The following is an 18,024-nucleotide window of genomic DNA, read 5'->3' as shown; positions in this document are numbered from 1 at the left end:
ACATAAAGATGCTGAGGATATTATTGTCATTTCACAAATTTAATGTGATCAAATGAACTAGGTGTGCAAGTTTGGGCCTGACAATCCGAGCCCACCCTAACCTGAACAGGGCCTGGGTTGAGATACCTTATCCCTGAGAGCGGGTTAAGGTTAGGAATTTCCAGTCTTGAGTTAGGGTTTGGTGGGTCAGAGTTAAGGCCTCAGGCTGATCTTGGCCCAGCCTAACTTAACCTAACCATCTCATCTTCTTCTTGTTCTTGCTTTTTTTTTTTTTCTTTCTTCTTCCTCTTTTTCCTTTTTTTTTATACCTTTATTCCTCCTCTTCTTCCTCCAAGCCGAGCCAGCTCATGCATCTGCCATTCCCGTCCATGCATCTCCCTTCCCCCCCATGGTCAAGGTCAATCAAAGTCAGCTCAGCCCGAACTTGAAGGCAGATCAAGGTTGGATTTTTTTGGCTTTGAGAATGGGTCAGTTGAATTTTTTTGATCATGAGTTAGGGCCTAGTCGGACCTGGGCCTAGCTAAGGGGATTCAAGTTTGGACTGGGATTTTAAAAGGCCCGACCCAACCTGTGGTAGTCAAATTATTCATCTAAACAAATAAAAGAAAAAGATTTTCTGCATGAATGTGCATAATGCACGGCTATGTACACAACCGTTGGATAGGGGATTAAGGTCCACGGTACATCTCTGCCCACATCTGACGGTTGTGTGTATGATGGTACACCAAACACGACTATGCAGAAAACCTCTCCCCGCAAAGTAAAATTTGCTATATTTTATTAGTGTGTAATGTTGACCAAAAAAGAAGTCTAGAATGTTGACCAAATACGCATAATGTTCCAGGCTTCCAGCCCACCTTGAAAGGAACGTGGATCATGGCATAATCGAGGAATGCCATTAGCAATGACGTTTAAATATTGAAATTAAAAATAAAAAAAAATGAAAATTTTTTCATTTCCGTCTCTCATGGGACAGGGAATAGAGTTTTTTTCTTTAAGTCAATTGAAAAGAAAATAATTCTCTCCAAATCCCTAAAAGTGTGGAGTGTGGTAATTTGGGATGGAGATAACACTTGGCAGTTCAGACATCCAATGATACTGAGCTAGCAAAGTAAGGAAGTAAAAAATCCAAAATTGATAAGCTCAAATGGTTGAATGTCCGAACTACCAAGCATCGACATCTCCACCCTAAACTAATGCTGCACATTGCACATTTTAGGGAATGGAAGAGGATTAAAATCCCAATTGAAACACGATTGAATATGTCTCAATCATAATTGTAAACCTTTTATATCAAATCGAGTTTCTCAAGTTAACAATTTACCAAATCAAATGTACCTTTAAATAATGTCAGTCAAAATTTTGAGGCTTGGGCAGTGCTTTTTGAATCCGTTCTCCTAAATGTACATCCAAATTATCATGGACCTGGAATGACATCTAGATGTGTCACGTATCTAGAAGTGTGATGTCATAACCTAAAAATTAGGAGAATGGATCAACTGCATGTACGTGCAGGTGAACGTACATCTTAGAGCCAATCACATGTTTATTTTGTAGAGATGAAATATGGCCAAGTTGGGCCGGGTTTCTTAAAGTCTTAGCCCATCCCTTAGTCCTAGTAGCTCAGCCCAAGCCCAACCTGGCCTTAGATTGGGCTAAGATATCTCAGTCCAGGCCCAACAGGGTTGGGCTCAGCCCAACTCGGCCCAATCTTGATTGACCATGAAATTTGATAGGGCCTGGTTGGCCCTCACTTGCCGTGCTTTTTTGCCTTTTACATCGTCATATGCATGCAAAAGATTAGGTCATATGTATTCAAAACATTAGAGACGTGATTGGGTCTTAGTTTGTTTCATACGCCATTGACTATTAGACTTAAGAATTTAACTTAATCTTAAAATTGTAAATATTTGTGTTTAATAGATAAATTAGTCTTTTTGTTTTTTGGTAAACCAATAGATAATTATAGGGGAAAGGTTTCGTACACGGTCGTGTAAACCGTGTATGAAACTTTTCTCCCCTTTTACTCTTTTTTTTTTATTGAAAACCCCCCTTTACTCTTTGTTTTTCCCCATAATTACTTTTCATTTACAATATTCTCTCTCTCCTGTATTCATCTCTCTCGTCTCTATTCACCTCGTCTCTGCCGTCAACTACCGGAGACGAAGAAGAAGAGGAACAGAGGAATATGGATCGCAGCACTGCAAAAGGTAGAATTGATTAGTTGAATAATGAAGTAAATCAAAGAGTGAAATAAACCACTTGAAATAGAAGAATGCTCTCCACTCTGAAATAGAAGAAGCTTTCCATCACCATTATCACCAGTCTCCTCTTCTTGTCCTTCCTTCAAGTCATCTTCATTTACTCTCTTGTTCTTCCTCCTCTTACCTTGCACATACCCAATTAGCAATGAAGCTAACACTACAGCAGCAGTCATCAGGCGGATTACAAGGGCCGCAATGCCACCAGAGCTAATACCAGAGCTTTCCCTGCAACTCCCCAGAGGAGACCCACATAGTCCAGGATTGTTTCCTTAAAAAACCTGGGCATCAAACTTGGACTCCCCTAGTGTCAGCAAAACCCCACTGAAGTTGTTATAAGAAAGATTCAATCTTTCAAGGTTCAGTCCAGCTAGACTCTGCGAAATCGAACCGAAAAGGAGTGATCCGCGAGATCGAGCTCTTTGAGACCATGAAACCCAGTTACAAATTCTGGAAATTCTCCTGAAAACTGGTTGTCAGTCAAATCCAAAACCTGTAAAGCGCCAAGTCGAGTTGGGTAACTTTGGTTCGGGAAGAGGACCAGAAAGATTTTCATTCACAATTTTCTCCCTCTGCCGCACCTTAAAACTTTCATTCACAATTTTCTCCCTCTGCCGCACCTTAAAACGCCACTTCTTTTGATTACTCCAGAGTCCAAGATCCCCATTAATGGAGTTCTGGCTTTTTTTCCTTATCCTCTCGATCTGCCTATGTGCAACCCTCAAACTATTACTCGATCTCGTTTCTCAAAACAAATCCAAGCAAACAAATCTCTCTCTTCCACCAGGGTCTCTCAAAGGACCCATAATCGGTAGTTTCCTCTGGCTTCAGGGTGGATTCTCACAAATTGAGCAAATCCTCTCCAACCTCGGCCACAAGTATGGCCCCATCATCACCCTCCACATCGGCTCACAACCATCGATCTTCATCATGAACCATTCCCTTGCCCATCAAGCCCTCAATGAGAACGGTGCCACCTTTGCCGACCGCCCACCCAGCATGTCCGTCCTTCGCCTCACCAACAACAACCAATAGTCCAACACAACATGAGAGAGATGAACAGAGAGGGGAGAGAGCGGTCCGATGATGCAGAGGTTTCCGCCGAGAAAGTCAGAGGTAGGTAGAGATAAGAGAGATGAATAGAGACGAGGGAATGGTGGTTCGATTTTGGTCTTCCAGTAGGCTCTCGTCGCTCCCGCACGTAGTTGCAGAGAGGAGGTGAATAGAGACAAGAGAGATGACTAGAGGAGAGAGAGAAAATTGTGAATGAAAAATAATTTGGGGGAAAAGCTAAAAGTAAAGGGAGGGGTTTTCATAAAAAATAAAAAAAAAGTAAAGGGGGAAAAAAGTTTCGTACACGGTTTACACGACCGTGTATGAAACCTTTTCCCATAATTATATACTAAAAAAATTGTAAAATATAAATAATAAATTATAAAGCATAACTAAACATAGGGCGGAGCTAGGCATAGCCCGAGGCCTCAACCCTAGTCCAACCCAACCCTAACCCACCCTCAAGGTTGAAAAATTCAACCCAGACGTTGTTCAAACTTGAGGTAGGCTCAGGTCGACAGGCCAAACTTACACCCCTAATATTTTGTTTTCATAAATACCCCTCCTCCACTTATAAATGGCAAAAATATGATAGATGATTCCCTCTCAGAAAATTGTCTCCTCAGGTTCTCTACCCAGTACATCCCTAGTGCCTCCATTAAGTGGGGGAGTTTGAGAGGAAGTTCAAGAACTTACCTTCGTCCGTAGAGATGGTCATACGTTTCAATTAATTAGTAAAATCCATGAAAACCAACAGAACAATTAATTAGTAAAATCCATGTAAAACCAACAGAACAATCGAGTATGTAACCTCTCACAGGGAGAATCAGAACTGAGTCTCCATTCTCCATTTGGATTGCATTGGAACTCACCATGGGTGCTTAGCTGTCGCGTCAAGAGAGAGAGAGAGAGAGAGAGTAGTGGGGATGAGACATGAATTTGGGGTTACATCTGGTAGAGGGCATTGCTAAAATTTTGGTTAAATGTGAAGTGAGGGAGAGGGGAAGAAGGATATTGAAGTGGGTGTTGCTCTTCTCCATTGGTAGCCATTGCTGCTCTTCTTTGTTTCTCTGTGCTTTAGTTTATCTTTCCGCTAAAATATTGGTTAAATGTAAGTGGGGTAGAGGGAAGAGGGGTATTGATTGGGGTAGAAACGAAGAATCAGATTTTATTTTACTTTGCTTAGGGATGATTGATAGGGGGATCCCTCTCCGATCACTAATTCCGGCCAACAACAGTCCGTGGGAGTTGCAGCGGCATGTCTGGCGGCATAATACGGAGACAGAAGTTGGTGAGGGATGCGGAGAAAGAAGAAGAATAATGTGGGCCCACTTCCGTCAATAATGGTAACCAGTTAAAAAATTATAAAATATGAAAAGGAAGAACAGATAACCAGTTTTTAGGTTATGACGTGGTGACCTCTGGACGTCATTCCAAGCCTCCAAGGTAGTTACCTCGGATCAGGATCGTCTCCAGGAGTAGGGAACGTCTAGGGCGCTGCCAGCCTTTGGGCTGTGCCGCACACATCCCTAAACATGCGTCAAAATGTGTATGACACAACCTGATCATTGGATACCCCCTGACAGTACCCTGGGCTCACGAGATGAGCTAAATTCACTGGCCCTGCCATCCTAGGATGCACACATCCAAAGGATCCAAACTTCGGCTTTTCAGCTCATGGGATAGGTTAGGTTTTTTTTTTTTGGGGGGGGGGGGGGGGGGGAGAGGGGTAAAAAGAGATCTTATTGATAAGAGGAGCAGTTACAAGCAGAGGCTTCGGAACTATAGAGGGATTGAAACCATTGAGTCGATAACGACCATTCCATTCTCCTCGTTAAAGGAATGGCTTTCCTTGCTAGGGTATCAGCTATTTCATTGATACACCGTGGAATATGATGAAAGGAAATAGTATGAAAAGAAGTGGCTAACTGTTTAGTGTCGTTGATCACTGCTAAGATTGAGGGGGGGGGATCCGCAGTTGAAGAATCAATAAGGAACTTGACCAACTCTAATTCCATTTGAACACTCAGGAACCCTTTCTCCTAGGCATGAATCAAGGTGCTGCAAATCGCAAGGCTAGGGTTAAAACATGAAACAATTTTAATTTGACTACTACAATTTTATTAAAAGTGATCAACATGAAATAAATTGAAATAGGTCAACTATTTCAAAATTTATATTTTACTGAAATAAGATGGAAAATGCAAACAAAACAATTTCTAAAATAGAAATCACCAACATGAAATTGAAATCATACCAAATCAGGCATTTAACCTCAATCCAGATCCACTAGACAAGAAAAAAAAGACCAAATTTTCGTTCAGCCATGATTAAGGGAGACAGGCAGCTTTTAATTAATGTTGTAACAATGGAGGGTATTTGGATTAGAATCCTCTCCAACACATTGGAGAATCCAATGAGTCATCCGACGGCTGGGGATGTGTGTGCATTTAGATGCACACATGCACACATCCCAACACATACCAAGCATGTCTAACCGTTGAATGCTCATTGGGCACAGGCCTCATTGGAGAGATCCAAATCCAAGTATTTTTGACCATTCGTAAATAGATAGGAGACTTATTCCCAATGATGTCCATAACCATGATGAAAGGAATTCTTTCTCCACCAAAAAAAAAAAAAAAAAGCAGCACAAGAATTTCCAAGTATTTTGATTAAAAAAAAAAAAAAAAAATTTTAAATAATAATAACGACAAAATGGTGGAGTTTAAAGATCAGACTCGAGTAAACGGTAAACCATCAGAGTTTGATATTTAAAGAAAGAAAACCCCTACTAAGCCAAATCCTGTCCATAGTCGAAAACACAGTAATTTACCATAGAAAAACAAGAAAACACAGTAACAGCACGACCAGTACAGCATGCAAGACTTTAGGAAAAGAGAATTTAAAATGCAAAAGCATGTACACTGGTAGGTAGCCCAAAAAGCCCACGAAAATATATAACAGGAATAAAAGAAAAGCGCCTCCTAGGGTTCCATGCTTTTTTTCACAGGATTTTGTTCAGGGATGAGAGCTACAGAATTGGGAGCAAAAGTAACTCTCCGATTGGTGAACAGAAAAACTTTAGTCAGCTTTTACCAATCATGACAGAAGGGGCAGCTTCATTTCCAGAACGCCAATGGAAATTACATTCTGATCAATTAACTCCTCCCCAATTAAGCATTGGCAGTGCATAAACTATCTTCTACAAATTTCACCATTAGAAAATTCAAAATCCTCCAACTTGTTGCTTTGGAACACCTCCATATCTTCCAGCAATACCACCGCTTCCATATGCCGAATTTACGGCAATTGGTCCAGGACAATCTCTTGCCCAGTGTCCAACTTGATGGCATTTGTAGCACTCACCAGAGGTACCACCGCTACTTCCTCCAGCAGAAGAAGCCCTATTGACAAAACCTCCTCCCATTGGTTGTCCTTGTACACTCACACTCGGGCAGTTCTGAGCAGTGTGGCCTGTGCCACCACAGCTGTTACAGTGTAGATACACACCCGTCGACACAGCTGAGCCCCTTGCACTACTGTATTGGTTTCCATACTGACCCACCTGATTTGCAGGTAGACCCATATCTCTACCAGCATTACTGTTAGTCCCCAAGTAATTCACCACAGGAGGCGCAGCAGACCTGACTCCCATGCCTCCATATCCAGCATGACTCATTGAAAAATCAGGATTGATAGTTGCTCTTGGGGCAAAAGCACTAGTATCCCCTCCTTCAAGCTTATCAATCGAAGCTAAAAGAAACTTGGATTCAGATGTATAATCAACTTTCTCAGCTTTGACCACAGTTGACTTAACACGTTGTTCATCACTGAATGTCTCCTCTTTCACTTTCAACTTGAATATAAACCGAGTAAATAGAACCTTACGTATAATCTCTGCAAATTTGTCATCATCCTGTTGCTCATGTTTTAAATAATACAAGTCCTTTGCAGATATACCCATGATCTCCTCACCAGTTTCCTGGAAGGCAGTAACCCATGTTAAACCTGTATGATCTTGTATCTGCATCTGAAGAATGTATCTATAGTCACATTCATCAACAGACTGATCACACCTATCACACCGCCATTTCCCATCTCCATTGTTAATAACCTTCTTGTTACACTGACGGTCCCCAATCATGATGGGACAGGCCGTGTAGCAGAAGTTATCAACCTTAATGAACGTAACCGTGACACTGATGGTGATCCAATCTGGCTTCTCAGATGTTCCTAGCTTTTCATCCTTGATCTGGGACACAGTCTTACGGACATCAGTCCTCCCAACTCCGGATGTTTCCCTTGAAATAGAAATAGAGGGAGCATTCTTTCCCTCATTGTGAAACCAATCCTTTAACCCGTGGGCTTCTGGGAAGTCTGGATCTATAAACAACTGACTCGTACCAATTGTCCCCACTGCCTTCCCATTGAAGTCATTGATTCTACCAGTTTTTACGGCCAAAACGGGAAATTCCCCAGAATCACGCATATCTTGCAGTCTCTGCCCTTCTGCATTGCAGAAATTCCCCCAGAGAGTTAACTCAACACTTCGGCCAGACATGTCCTTCAACTGGAGGGTCCTTTTGTAAGTCTCAGTTCCATTTTTCCTCATTATTGAAGTGGACGGATTGATGGAAGAAACTATTCCAATAACATCCACAATCGCATTGCTCTGCAGGCCTTCGACATCACTTATGGGGCGGAAATGGAATTGCTGTCTAGGTATTGAGTTGTCATCCTCAAAGCAGGGTTGTACAGTTGAAGTGCTTTCCAGGAAGATCTCATGGTCATTATTTAGGTGATTGAAATTCTTTTGAGCAGGTTTCAAACTTCCCTTGGAAATCATGTACACTTTCCCAGCCTCAATCTGGCTGTAGAACTGGTCAGCCACTGTGTTAAAGCAGGTTACCCGTATTTCTCCACCATCAGAATCAAGCAGATCAAAAGAGAAGACCTTTCCATCACCCCGAGGATTATTATAGTGCCGGAGGTCCCCCTTGGCTGTCACCCTGGCTTTAATTGTCCACCTACCTTGATAGGGATTTAAAGCAGCAATAGGGATTATCCGAGTAGGAGCTTCATTCTTGGCTATAGGTCCTCTGTTTGTGTACATTGGTGGTGGCTGATGATTTGAGGGCTGCATAGGACGGGAATAAGTATTCATAGTAGCCCGTGATCCTTCCACTTGGGCATTGCGAAAACTTTGGTTTTGTTCACTGTAACTCCCAGGTTGTGCTGAAACAGGATGGCCAGAACCAACATCTGTTTTGGGATACATACGAGTTCCATGAGGTGCAGAATATTGTCCCGAGATAGGATTTCCAGAATACGAACTACCATAAGATGGAACAGGTTCAGCTTTTGGAGTATGAGGAGCTCCACCAGCTCCATTTTGTCCACCTACTTGATCACTGGCAAGTGAACCAACCCCATATGATTGAGTATTCCCAGTTGGTACCCCAGACTGATTCACAGAAGGCTGGACAGAAACAGAAGGCCTTGCCGCTGAAGCAGGAGGACCGCCCGTAGCACCACCTTGAGCATATTGCTTTGGTTCTCCAATAGGATTGCACTTTTCAAGAATCACATCCAAATCAATGATAATAATAATCCTGATTGGAGTAAATGAGATCAGAAAAACAGCAAGTAAATAAAATTCTACTTGAAATAAAATAAATTATTGTCTGACAATAACAATTTATTAATCATTAAAGAAGAAAAGGTACATAGTAGACAATCAGATACATAAGAAAGCATAGAAGTACAACAACAAAGGTAGCCTCCTGAAAAGAACAGACCACCTAAACCCCACGATGCAATAGCATTATCATGGCTTACAGTTGACTGCCTATAATGGAGGATGCGTAAAGGTAGCATATCAGGTAGAGGAGAATCTAAAAAGGCCTTACAACTGGAGGAGCTTCCCAGACACCTCTATGAGTGATAGTACAAGAAAGAATCCTTCCCAACCAGATAAGTCATTCGGTAAGCCAAAGGTCAACAGTTCTTCATGGCCAAACCACACTTATTCTCCACCTTGTGGATGTGATTCTCAGAAGCCTACTCCAAAGTCAAGAACTGAGATACAGTGCTTCACATGCAATGTTTACGGGCATTTTTTTGCTCCACATCAATCGTCTGGTCGTCTTTGCTAATAAGGATGAGCTCATGGCCACTGCTTCAGAAAATAACGAAAGAAAGAGATAGCAAATTTGGAGGCAAAGCATGAACCTAGTGAAGGCAGCGGTAGTGATAGTGATGGGAAGCAACATCCATGCTACATTCTTCGTCCTCTTTTCGACACATAAAAAATATATGAAGGGGATGATTTGCACCGTAGCAGCATTTTTAAAACCAAGGTGAAATTCAACAGTGGCTTGTGCATTCTGATAATTGACAGTGGTAGTTGTACCCACGTTGTTTCTAAAGACGATGTTCGCAAGCTTGGGTTGAAGATAATCACATCTCAACTCCTACAAGGTTTCTTGGGTGACCAACAACAATCCTAAAATTAATGATAGGTGTTTGCTCACATATTCCATTGGTTTGTTGGTGTATATGGTACAGTCTGAAGTTCTACCTCTAACGATTTACCACATTCTCCTTAGGCAATTATGGTTATTCAGCAAAAGTGCGCAACATTGTGGATATGAGAATACCTATCCCTTCAAGCAAGATGGCCTCAAGATGAAACTTCTTCCCGAGAAAGACAACCCTGCCATTAAGCTCAAGCAAGGTTCGAAAACTCGGGTCTCGGTGCCAACTCGGACCCTTGAAAAACCGAGTCGAGTCGAGATCTCGGCGAGTTGTTGCACTTTTTTTTTTCTCGACTCGAAGCCTCATCTTGGTGGGTTTTAGACCTAGTTTGGGTCTGAAACTTGGTATTCAGCCTATTTTAGGCCATTTAAATACAATGGCACTATCAGATTTTGCAAAAACTAAGTCCAAATAGGAGTTTCAGTTAGTAGGAAAGCAGGACAGACACAGGACAAACACACTTATTTATGCCTAATATTATTTAAGTAAATGATATTGCATTTACTTAAGATATTATTCATAAATAAGCAACTACCCCCCTATTTGAATCCAATAAAAATAGTTAAAAAATCAAATTCCAAAAGAAAAAAAAATCAACCCCCCAGTTCAAGAACAAAAACTGGATTTTCGGCAGTAGGTGCAATTTTCAAACTTTCTAACGCAACTAGATTTTGACAACATTCGTGCAGACCGAATTAAGTTTGACCGGTACATAACCCTTTCAATATAAATCAGATTTTAGCAATCTTGGACTTGTTGGAAAGCTTTCCAACAAGTCCAAGATTGCTAAAATCTGATTTATATTGAAAGAGTTATGTACCGGTCAAACTTAATTCGATCTCATGCTAATCTTGTCAAATCGCTCGAATGGAAATAATTTTTGGACATCAAAACAAATGAATATTTTACCGCACTTTTGGTTTTTAGCAATGTTTTACCATAATAAGATTTATGGAATTTTTAGATTTGAGAAAAACCCCAGCATTAGAAAGTTGAAAATTGCACCTACCACCGAAAATCCAGTTTTTGTTCTTGAACTGAGAGGTTGACTTTTTTTCCTTTTGGAATTTGATTTTTTAACTATTTTTATTGGATTCAAATGGGGGGGTATTTTCTTATTTATGAATAATATCTTAAGTAAATGAAAAGCATTTACTTAAATGATATTAGGCATAAATAAGTGTCTGTCTTGGTTCCTGGCATAGATAGGTGTCTGTATACCAAGAATTTCCAGCAAGATCTCGAGATCTGGCACTCATGTAAAGGACCTAGATGGGCATTTTCCTATGTCAAACCGAGAAACTCGGAGATCTCGGAGAGATCTCGATATCTCGGAGAGATCTCGATATCTCGCCGAGAAAATGCACTTTTAGAATGCGTATGTGATCTCGACTCGATATTTTGAAAAACCGAGAAACTCGGCGAGATCTCGCGAGTTCTCGAACCTTGAGCTCAAGTGGACAGCTGGGTTGTTTCTCCTCTAGTGAGTTGTTTCAAACCGCATAATTGGTCTTTATCTGAAATGGACAGAATCAAGTTCTTTCCAGAGGAGAATTAATGCAATAGCATTATCGTGGCTGGACTGACATGACCCGATCTCGAAACCCCGACCAAGATGAACAAAACCCAACCAAGCTTTTGGTCTAATAAGGGTTGCTAGAGGATTTATTTTTTTCTTAGGGTTATTCTTGTAATTTGCATTTTTACTTGATAATAGGAGTTAGATGCATAGGAGATTCCAGTTTTCCAGCTTCTTTGTTTAAGTCTACTTCAATTTATTTGGTATACAAATCTATATATGTAACTGATTGATTGAGATTAAAGGAGTTGAATTAAGGAATGAAATTTTGATTGGAGTTGCTACCAAGGACTGGCCATGCTGTTTCCCTCCGCATCCTATTTCCCCATAGATCCTGTTATCCTCCCCCTTTCAGGTGAGTTCTCTCTTAACTCTCCTTCTTCTCCCTATTCCCTTTCTTCTTTGCCCTAGATGCAGGGCCTCCCCCAGCCAATAGGCCAGCATGCCTATTCTCCAAAAAATACTGCTGATGTGCATCTAGTGGCCTTGCTAGGAAACCATTAGAGTATCTCCTAGTTTTTAGTACTTGTCTTGTTGTATTCCAATGAATGATTATGAGCCTTTTCTTATTCCTAGGACTATTATTTAGTCTTTTTCAGTTACCTAAGTAGTAGTCTAAAGTCTAGCACTAAGTTTTAATTTTTGCGTAGGTCTTTTCAATTTGACTTCTTTGGGAATTTACCTGTCTTGGAATCCCAAAAGTCCCTTTACGGTATTTTGTAATTTCAAAAGGCATTTAGCCTCCAAACCTTGGGCTATACAAGAGAATCGTGGGAGCCTCTCTTGGCACCATGAATTAAAAATCCAAGAAAAATCTGAACTGTGACTACTCCTTTTGTGAGAGTTTTTCCTTGTGAGATGCAAAAAAGTTTGTGAGACTCAAACGGGATCAAGGTGGGACTCGTTTGATCATGACCTCAATGGGACTCCGACGGTTGGCAATTAGTGGGACTCTAGGCTGCCACCTATCTATCTTCATCTTCTGTTATCATCATCACCATCATCCTCATCATCTCCATCATCCATTTTAAAGCTGTCAATTGGAACGGTTCCAGGTATTCAATACAGATCTATACTGGCACCGGAACCAAAGGTGTCAAGCCCAATACCATCCCATTTAGTTAACAGGACCAAACCTAGGTCCCGGTCCCGATTATCAACAGGATGGGACTATATCAGTTCCTAAACGGTTCTAAGCCTGAAAGAAAAGGGAGAAAAACTTTAATGATTTCTGACAAGATAGTTTCATTAGTAGTGTTGTGGATCTTTTCACTATAATGAGATCTAAGGTATTCCTTACTTTTGAAAGCAACTTCCAATATGAAACCATGATGAATTGAATTTCATGGTTGTGCTTCTTCAATTTCCTTAAGATCACATATAAGCTTCTCAAAACGATGACTAATAATTAATAAGGATGAAATAAACAAGTCCATATACAGTTTTAGTGCTATCATTTAAACAAATTTATAGAAATAGAATTGAAGGTCTATCAGCTGAAACAACCATAAGAAAAAATGCCACCCAAATACATCAAACTCCAGTCATAAAACTTGAACAAAAGAACATGAAATATACCCTTTGAAAGGGTGTTGATAGTTCCGGTCCCATCCGATACCTAGCTGGTATTTCAATACTAGTACCATTGGGAATCCCATCCCAAAACCATGCCATCCAATTTATTATTCGGTACCAAAATCAGATCCCAGTACCATCCGTTTATTAATGGGACAGTCCAATACCGGGTTTTAGTGGGACAGATCTGGGCGGTTCCTATTCTAGTCCCAAATTGACACCTCATCCATTTTCACCTCCCATAGTTGTCATTCTAGTCCCAATCGATGTCAATATATGACTTCCATGCGCGCATGGCGTCCATGGCATCCATATGTTGGCATATCGTGATATTTTACATATAAAAGTTAGATTAAAATTTTTTTTTTAAACCATTTAATAGCTTAGATGCTTTGCTCCAAATCACATACACTAAAGAAAGACTATTGCTATCAAGCTTATAAATAGGTTAGCCTATCATTTGATTTTTACTATTGCTTTCAATTATTTGATAGGTTAATCTATATTTTCAATTTTTCATACTTTCATATACACTAATGGATATTAGTTACACTTTCATGAATTAAACCATAGTGGCATAGTATATTAGTAGTAGTGTAGTACACTTTCATGTTGATTTTTGATGTTATAGGACATATATTATAGCATACTAAATGACATTAAAAATACAGAAAATAAAAAATTAAACATGGTCGACATGCTCGCCATGGCAACGCCATGGCGGGCGACATGTCGATATATCGGCGTGACACCCTTCCACCGACTTGGATCGCCGTGACGCCGTGACAACTATGACCATCGCAGGTATTTTATTTTAAATCTGGATAATATTCTCTTCCAGAATTGGTTCTGGCGTGATAGCCTCCTAGGCTACACCACCCCTTGTTCATCTTTGTTTCTTATTCTTTATTTCCTGTTTTTATTCTTTGCTAGCCTACCCTACTATGAGCAGTAGTTTCAGCCCAGCGGAATCGAATCATACTCTCATCCCAAGGCTTCTCACCTTTAAATTTGGGAGCTGGAGGGCGACTGATCCTGTTGAATTTGAGCTCTAAAGCAAGTCGAATTAGTGAGTTGCAAAGTTGAGTTCAGAGCTGGTTCTCCCCCTTTCCGTTGGAATCAGTTTCAGAAACTAAAAATCAATACATACTTTTTTGGTAGTTGACAGTTCGGTTCACTAATTCTATGGGTTATTGGTTCTCTTAAGGTGTGAGTAGGATGTATGTGTATTGGCTAAGTTCCATTGATCAAAACCAGCACAGGTCTTCAATGATTTGTTGTTTCATCGTGGGTTGAAGAAGATACTGACTTTTTAAAATTACAGGTAAGCCCTTACCCCATAAAATTATTTCTGCTATTCCCATCCTTATTGTTAGTTTCCAAAAACACCCCTCACTTATATATTTGTTTCCAGTTAAGTCCATAACTCTGTTTACTCTTCACTTGTTGGCCCTGAACTTCACCATATTTTTTCAGTTTTTCCACTATACTCTAGAGTTATCTATTATTCTTGTGGGCCCATCCCAAAGCAGGGTTTTATGATCCAGGGTTGCATTACCCCAAGCCAAGACAATGATGGGTTCTAATTTAGGAATGGAACCCAAAAACAGTTTCATGGACTGACCCCAACCCAAGAAAACCATGAGTTCTAATTTAGGAATGGAATTCCAAAAACAGCTTCATGGATTGACCATCCTGGCTTAGCCAAATCATCTACTACTCAATTGCACTTCTTTGTTGCAGAATCAATGAATAGAACTATTATGGTGAACTTAAACAGGAATTTTGATGATAGGGACTTAGGGTTTCAGTTTCAGAGATTAAATGTAATTGTCATTCAATCTTGAGCATTCAATCCAATTTCTTTTTTGGAACGCCATGCTCAAGATAAGTGACAAGAGTAAAAAGAATCATTGTTACATGGGTAAAGAAATAGCAGCAAATTAAGGAAAGTCTATTGAGAACATAGAAAGTCAAATTAAAAATTGAGCTGGACACAAGGAGTGGTTAGGCAGCTTATCTGGATGTTTTACATTGGCTAGAGGCTTAACTCTGGTCTTATTTTCAACTTTCAGATCTGATGTCATGCCAATTAATGTCAATGTCACTACGTTGAAAATTGAACGCCACCGGTACACGTTAACTTTCACTTTATCAAGGAAAGCATTTTCAAGTAACCCATCGAACACCTATCAAGTTACCCAATATCAAACTCAAATTCTACATACTCCAACTAAACTGGGTCTTTGAAGAGAGCAACCATTAAAATTTGGCATGATCTTCACTTCTCCACTGGGATCTAAACTTGGACCATTGTCTTACTTTCAACTTGCAAGTGTGAAAATTTGCCAATAAATCGATGTCATTCCATAAGAATTCTTGAAATTTTCTCTATGTTAATCCTAAATAGTAATAAACAAGTCTTTCAATGACCTTTTGACTTAGTTTGGAAGATTTAAAGGCCACTGTATCGAGTAATATCCAAATACAAGCTCTATTTATAGAGGCAAAGACAAAAGCCAAGCACCTAAAAATAAGAATTCTAAATTCGTAGTAGTCCAAGATTCAAAGATTCCATGAACCAAAAGATGGAAATTTTATTAACTGCAAAAATATTGGATGACATGACATAATGAATTGATATTCGTCTTATTCATACGACTTGTGCATAAATTTCACGACTAATGCAATAACATATTCAGTATAAATTTTCACTCCAACAATATCCGTCATAAAAAACAGGTATGGAAAAGAGCACCCTACAAACCATATAGACAACACAAGGAAGATGATCTCATAAACCACCTTTCAATGAATTTATCTCCTTCCAACGAGTTAAAAAAGGGGAAGGAGCAGCGTTTTCCATAAGATCCTGCCATCAGCATTAAGCACCTTTATGGTGAGCTGCTAATTAACTCCTGCAAGCCCTTTGATTAGGTCCAAGCATACTGGAACAGAGGTTCGGAACAAATGCCAACCTTTATCTGAAAACTCAAAAGACAACTTTGCTGGCTAACAAATCCGGACTTGCTATACAGACGCTAGAGATAGGATAACTTCTTGTAGATGTCAAATAGTGTACAGTAAAAATATTTTCTAAGACAACAACCCACAACAGAGCAGAGACAACTAATAGAGATAAGAGTTGACAAAACTCTTTTAGCACAAACCCATCTCCCTCTTGAAGAGAGGGGGGGGGGGACTCCAGAATAATTCTCTTCAACATACCCTCCCAATCATTAATCCTCTTCAACGTTCAAATTCCAACTAAACAGGCTAGCAATTACCAATTAATAATCAATAATAAATACACAGATGAAAAGGAACAATTTCAATTCTTAAAAAATGAGAGTGCAACAGATGACCAACAGGAAAGAAATTTTCACAATCTGCATGGATACTCTCAAGTTTCTCAAATCCCCGGCCAAGGAGTGACAACAAGAATAAATTAAAGATAAAATTGGGGTTTCTTCTTTTTTTTTTGTGTGTGTGTGTATGTTGCAAGAAGAAAAATCAGTCTGGTGACCACTACTTCCTAACTCCTATGCTATTACATGTGTTTCTGGTTAAAGAATAAATTTATGCTTTAACAAACCAAAAGGCAACTCATATTTTCTCTGCAGCGTGTTTTTTCCCTTTAAGGAGTAATCGGATAGTCAGGGGAAAAGTTTACCAGAGTGAAATCAGAAGAGACACATACTAAGAACAATACCAAAGTGGACTAAAACGTAGTGTAACTAAACATATTCTCCATCCTGTCTACGAATACCAAAAGAAAACTTTTACAATAATTCAACTGACTGTCTAATATTTCTCAGAACCATTTATCTCTCTCTTCTTTTCTACAATACAATATACTAATGCCTCTCATTAATGCAGAAAAACAACGAATAAATTTCCTACTGATTAAAACAAAACCTTAAGGAACAACAAACTTCACATGATAGAATCTAAATCTAAAATTTCGGAAGAAATAGATTCTAAAACTCACATTCGACCCTGGATGACATTGCAGACAAACTGAGTCAACCTGACAATCGATCCTTTCTGCAACTTCCCGGATTTAACGAGATAATTCATCTGCGTCGCAAGCATCCCCTGTTGCAGATGTGAACCATCTGAAAGCAGTATCCGATACCGTTCGTTTGTGCTCTGCTGTTGTGTGTTCACTAGTCTGATGTCCGTAACTTGGAGAACAGGCTTCAAGTCAGTTTCTTGGGCCTCACCATTACAGAGCATAGCTATGGCACCTCCCGTCAGATTTACCGCCATTTTCAAATCAGAAACCCTAAACCAATATCAACATAAGCAAACGATATTTTTCAAAGCCAACGCTCAAGAGATTTAAGAGAGTCAAGAAAATCGATTCTTTTCTCCTCTTTCTCATTCAATTTTGATAGAAATATTTACCAGTTTGGCTGATGAATCCTTCCTTCGTCAAGGTTTTTGCACACGTTATTTGAATCTCTGCAATACGAAACAAATCAGATCTCAAAGACAAAACAGCCTTGGAGGATTGAATATTCAGACTCGAAGAGAAACCATAAGAACTCAAAAGTTCACAACGAGAGAGAGCGAGAGAGAGCGAAAATTTGAAAACCCTAGAAAGAGAGGTTCGGAACCGACAGGATTTAGAGGGAAACCGCGAAATCTATATTTTTTAGAAATTTGAGTAAGTGGCGACATTTTGAAGATAAAAAGACGGAAGTTTGAAAAAATACCTAATATGTCCCTAATTATTTATTATCGATTTAAATTCCTTAACTAATTCGCGAGCGTTCCAACCTAGCTTTTGTCCCTTGCATTATCGCCGTCGGATGCTCTTCTATAAATGCCATCAATGGTTTTGAATAGGTTTCTTCGTCTTGGTGATGTGGTCCCCAGTCAAAAAAAAATGTTTTAATCTCCCGGCATATTTATTTCCTAGGATTATACAATCTTGACTCCAATCAAACGGTGCTTAAGTAGAGTTTGAACATGCAATTTCATTATCACTGCCGAGTGACCAGATTTCAA

General features: G+C 39.7%; 1 protein-coding gene across 1 annotated transcript; it reads right to left on the bottom strand.

The window, feature by feature from the left end:
- Positions 1-6,207: 6,207 nt before the first annotated feature.
- LOC122645462 (replication protein A 70 kDa DNA-binding subunit E-like) lies at positions 6,208-17,585 on the bottom strand. Its single transcript, XM_043838767.1, has 3 exons — positions 17,419-17,585; positions 17,000-17,296; positions 6,208-8,929 (listed from the first exon to the last, which is right to left on the bottom strand). The coding sequence occupies exons 2-3, from the start codon at positions 17,278-17,280 to the stop codon at positions 6,544-6,546; spliced, it is 2,667 nt and encodes an 888-aa protein (XP_043694702.1). The 5' UTR covers positions 17,281-17,296; positions 17,419-17,585; the 3' UTR covers positions 6,208-6,543.
- Positions 17,586-18,024: the final 439 nt, after the last annotated feature.

The sequence above is a fragment of the Telopea speciosissima genome, chromosome 11 (genome assembly GCF_018873765.1).
Source record: "Telopea speciosissima isolate NSW1024214 ecotype Mountain lineage chromosome 11, Tspe_v1, whole genome shotgun sequence".
Classification (NCBI taxonomy): domain Eukaryota; kingdom Viridiplantae; phylum Streptophyta; class Magnoliopsida; order Proteales; family Proteaceae; genus Telopea; species Telopea speciosissima.
This window is presented reverse-complemented; position numbering and strand designations above follow the sequence as displayed.

Coding starts and splice junctions, on each gene's coding strand:
- LOC122645462 (XM_043838767.1), bottom strand. CDS start 17,280: ATGGCGGTAAATCTGACGGGAGGTGCCATAGCTATGCTCTGTAATGGT. Junction 8,930..16,999: donor AATGTCATCCAGGGTCGAAT/GTGAGTTTTAGA, acceptor TACTCCAATCAG/GATTATTATTATCATTGATT.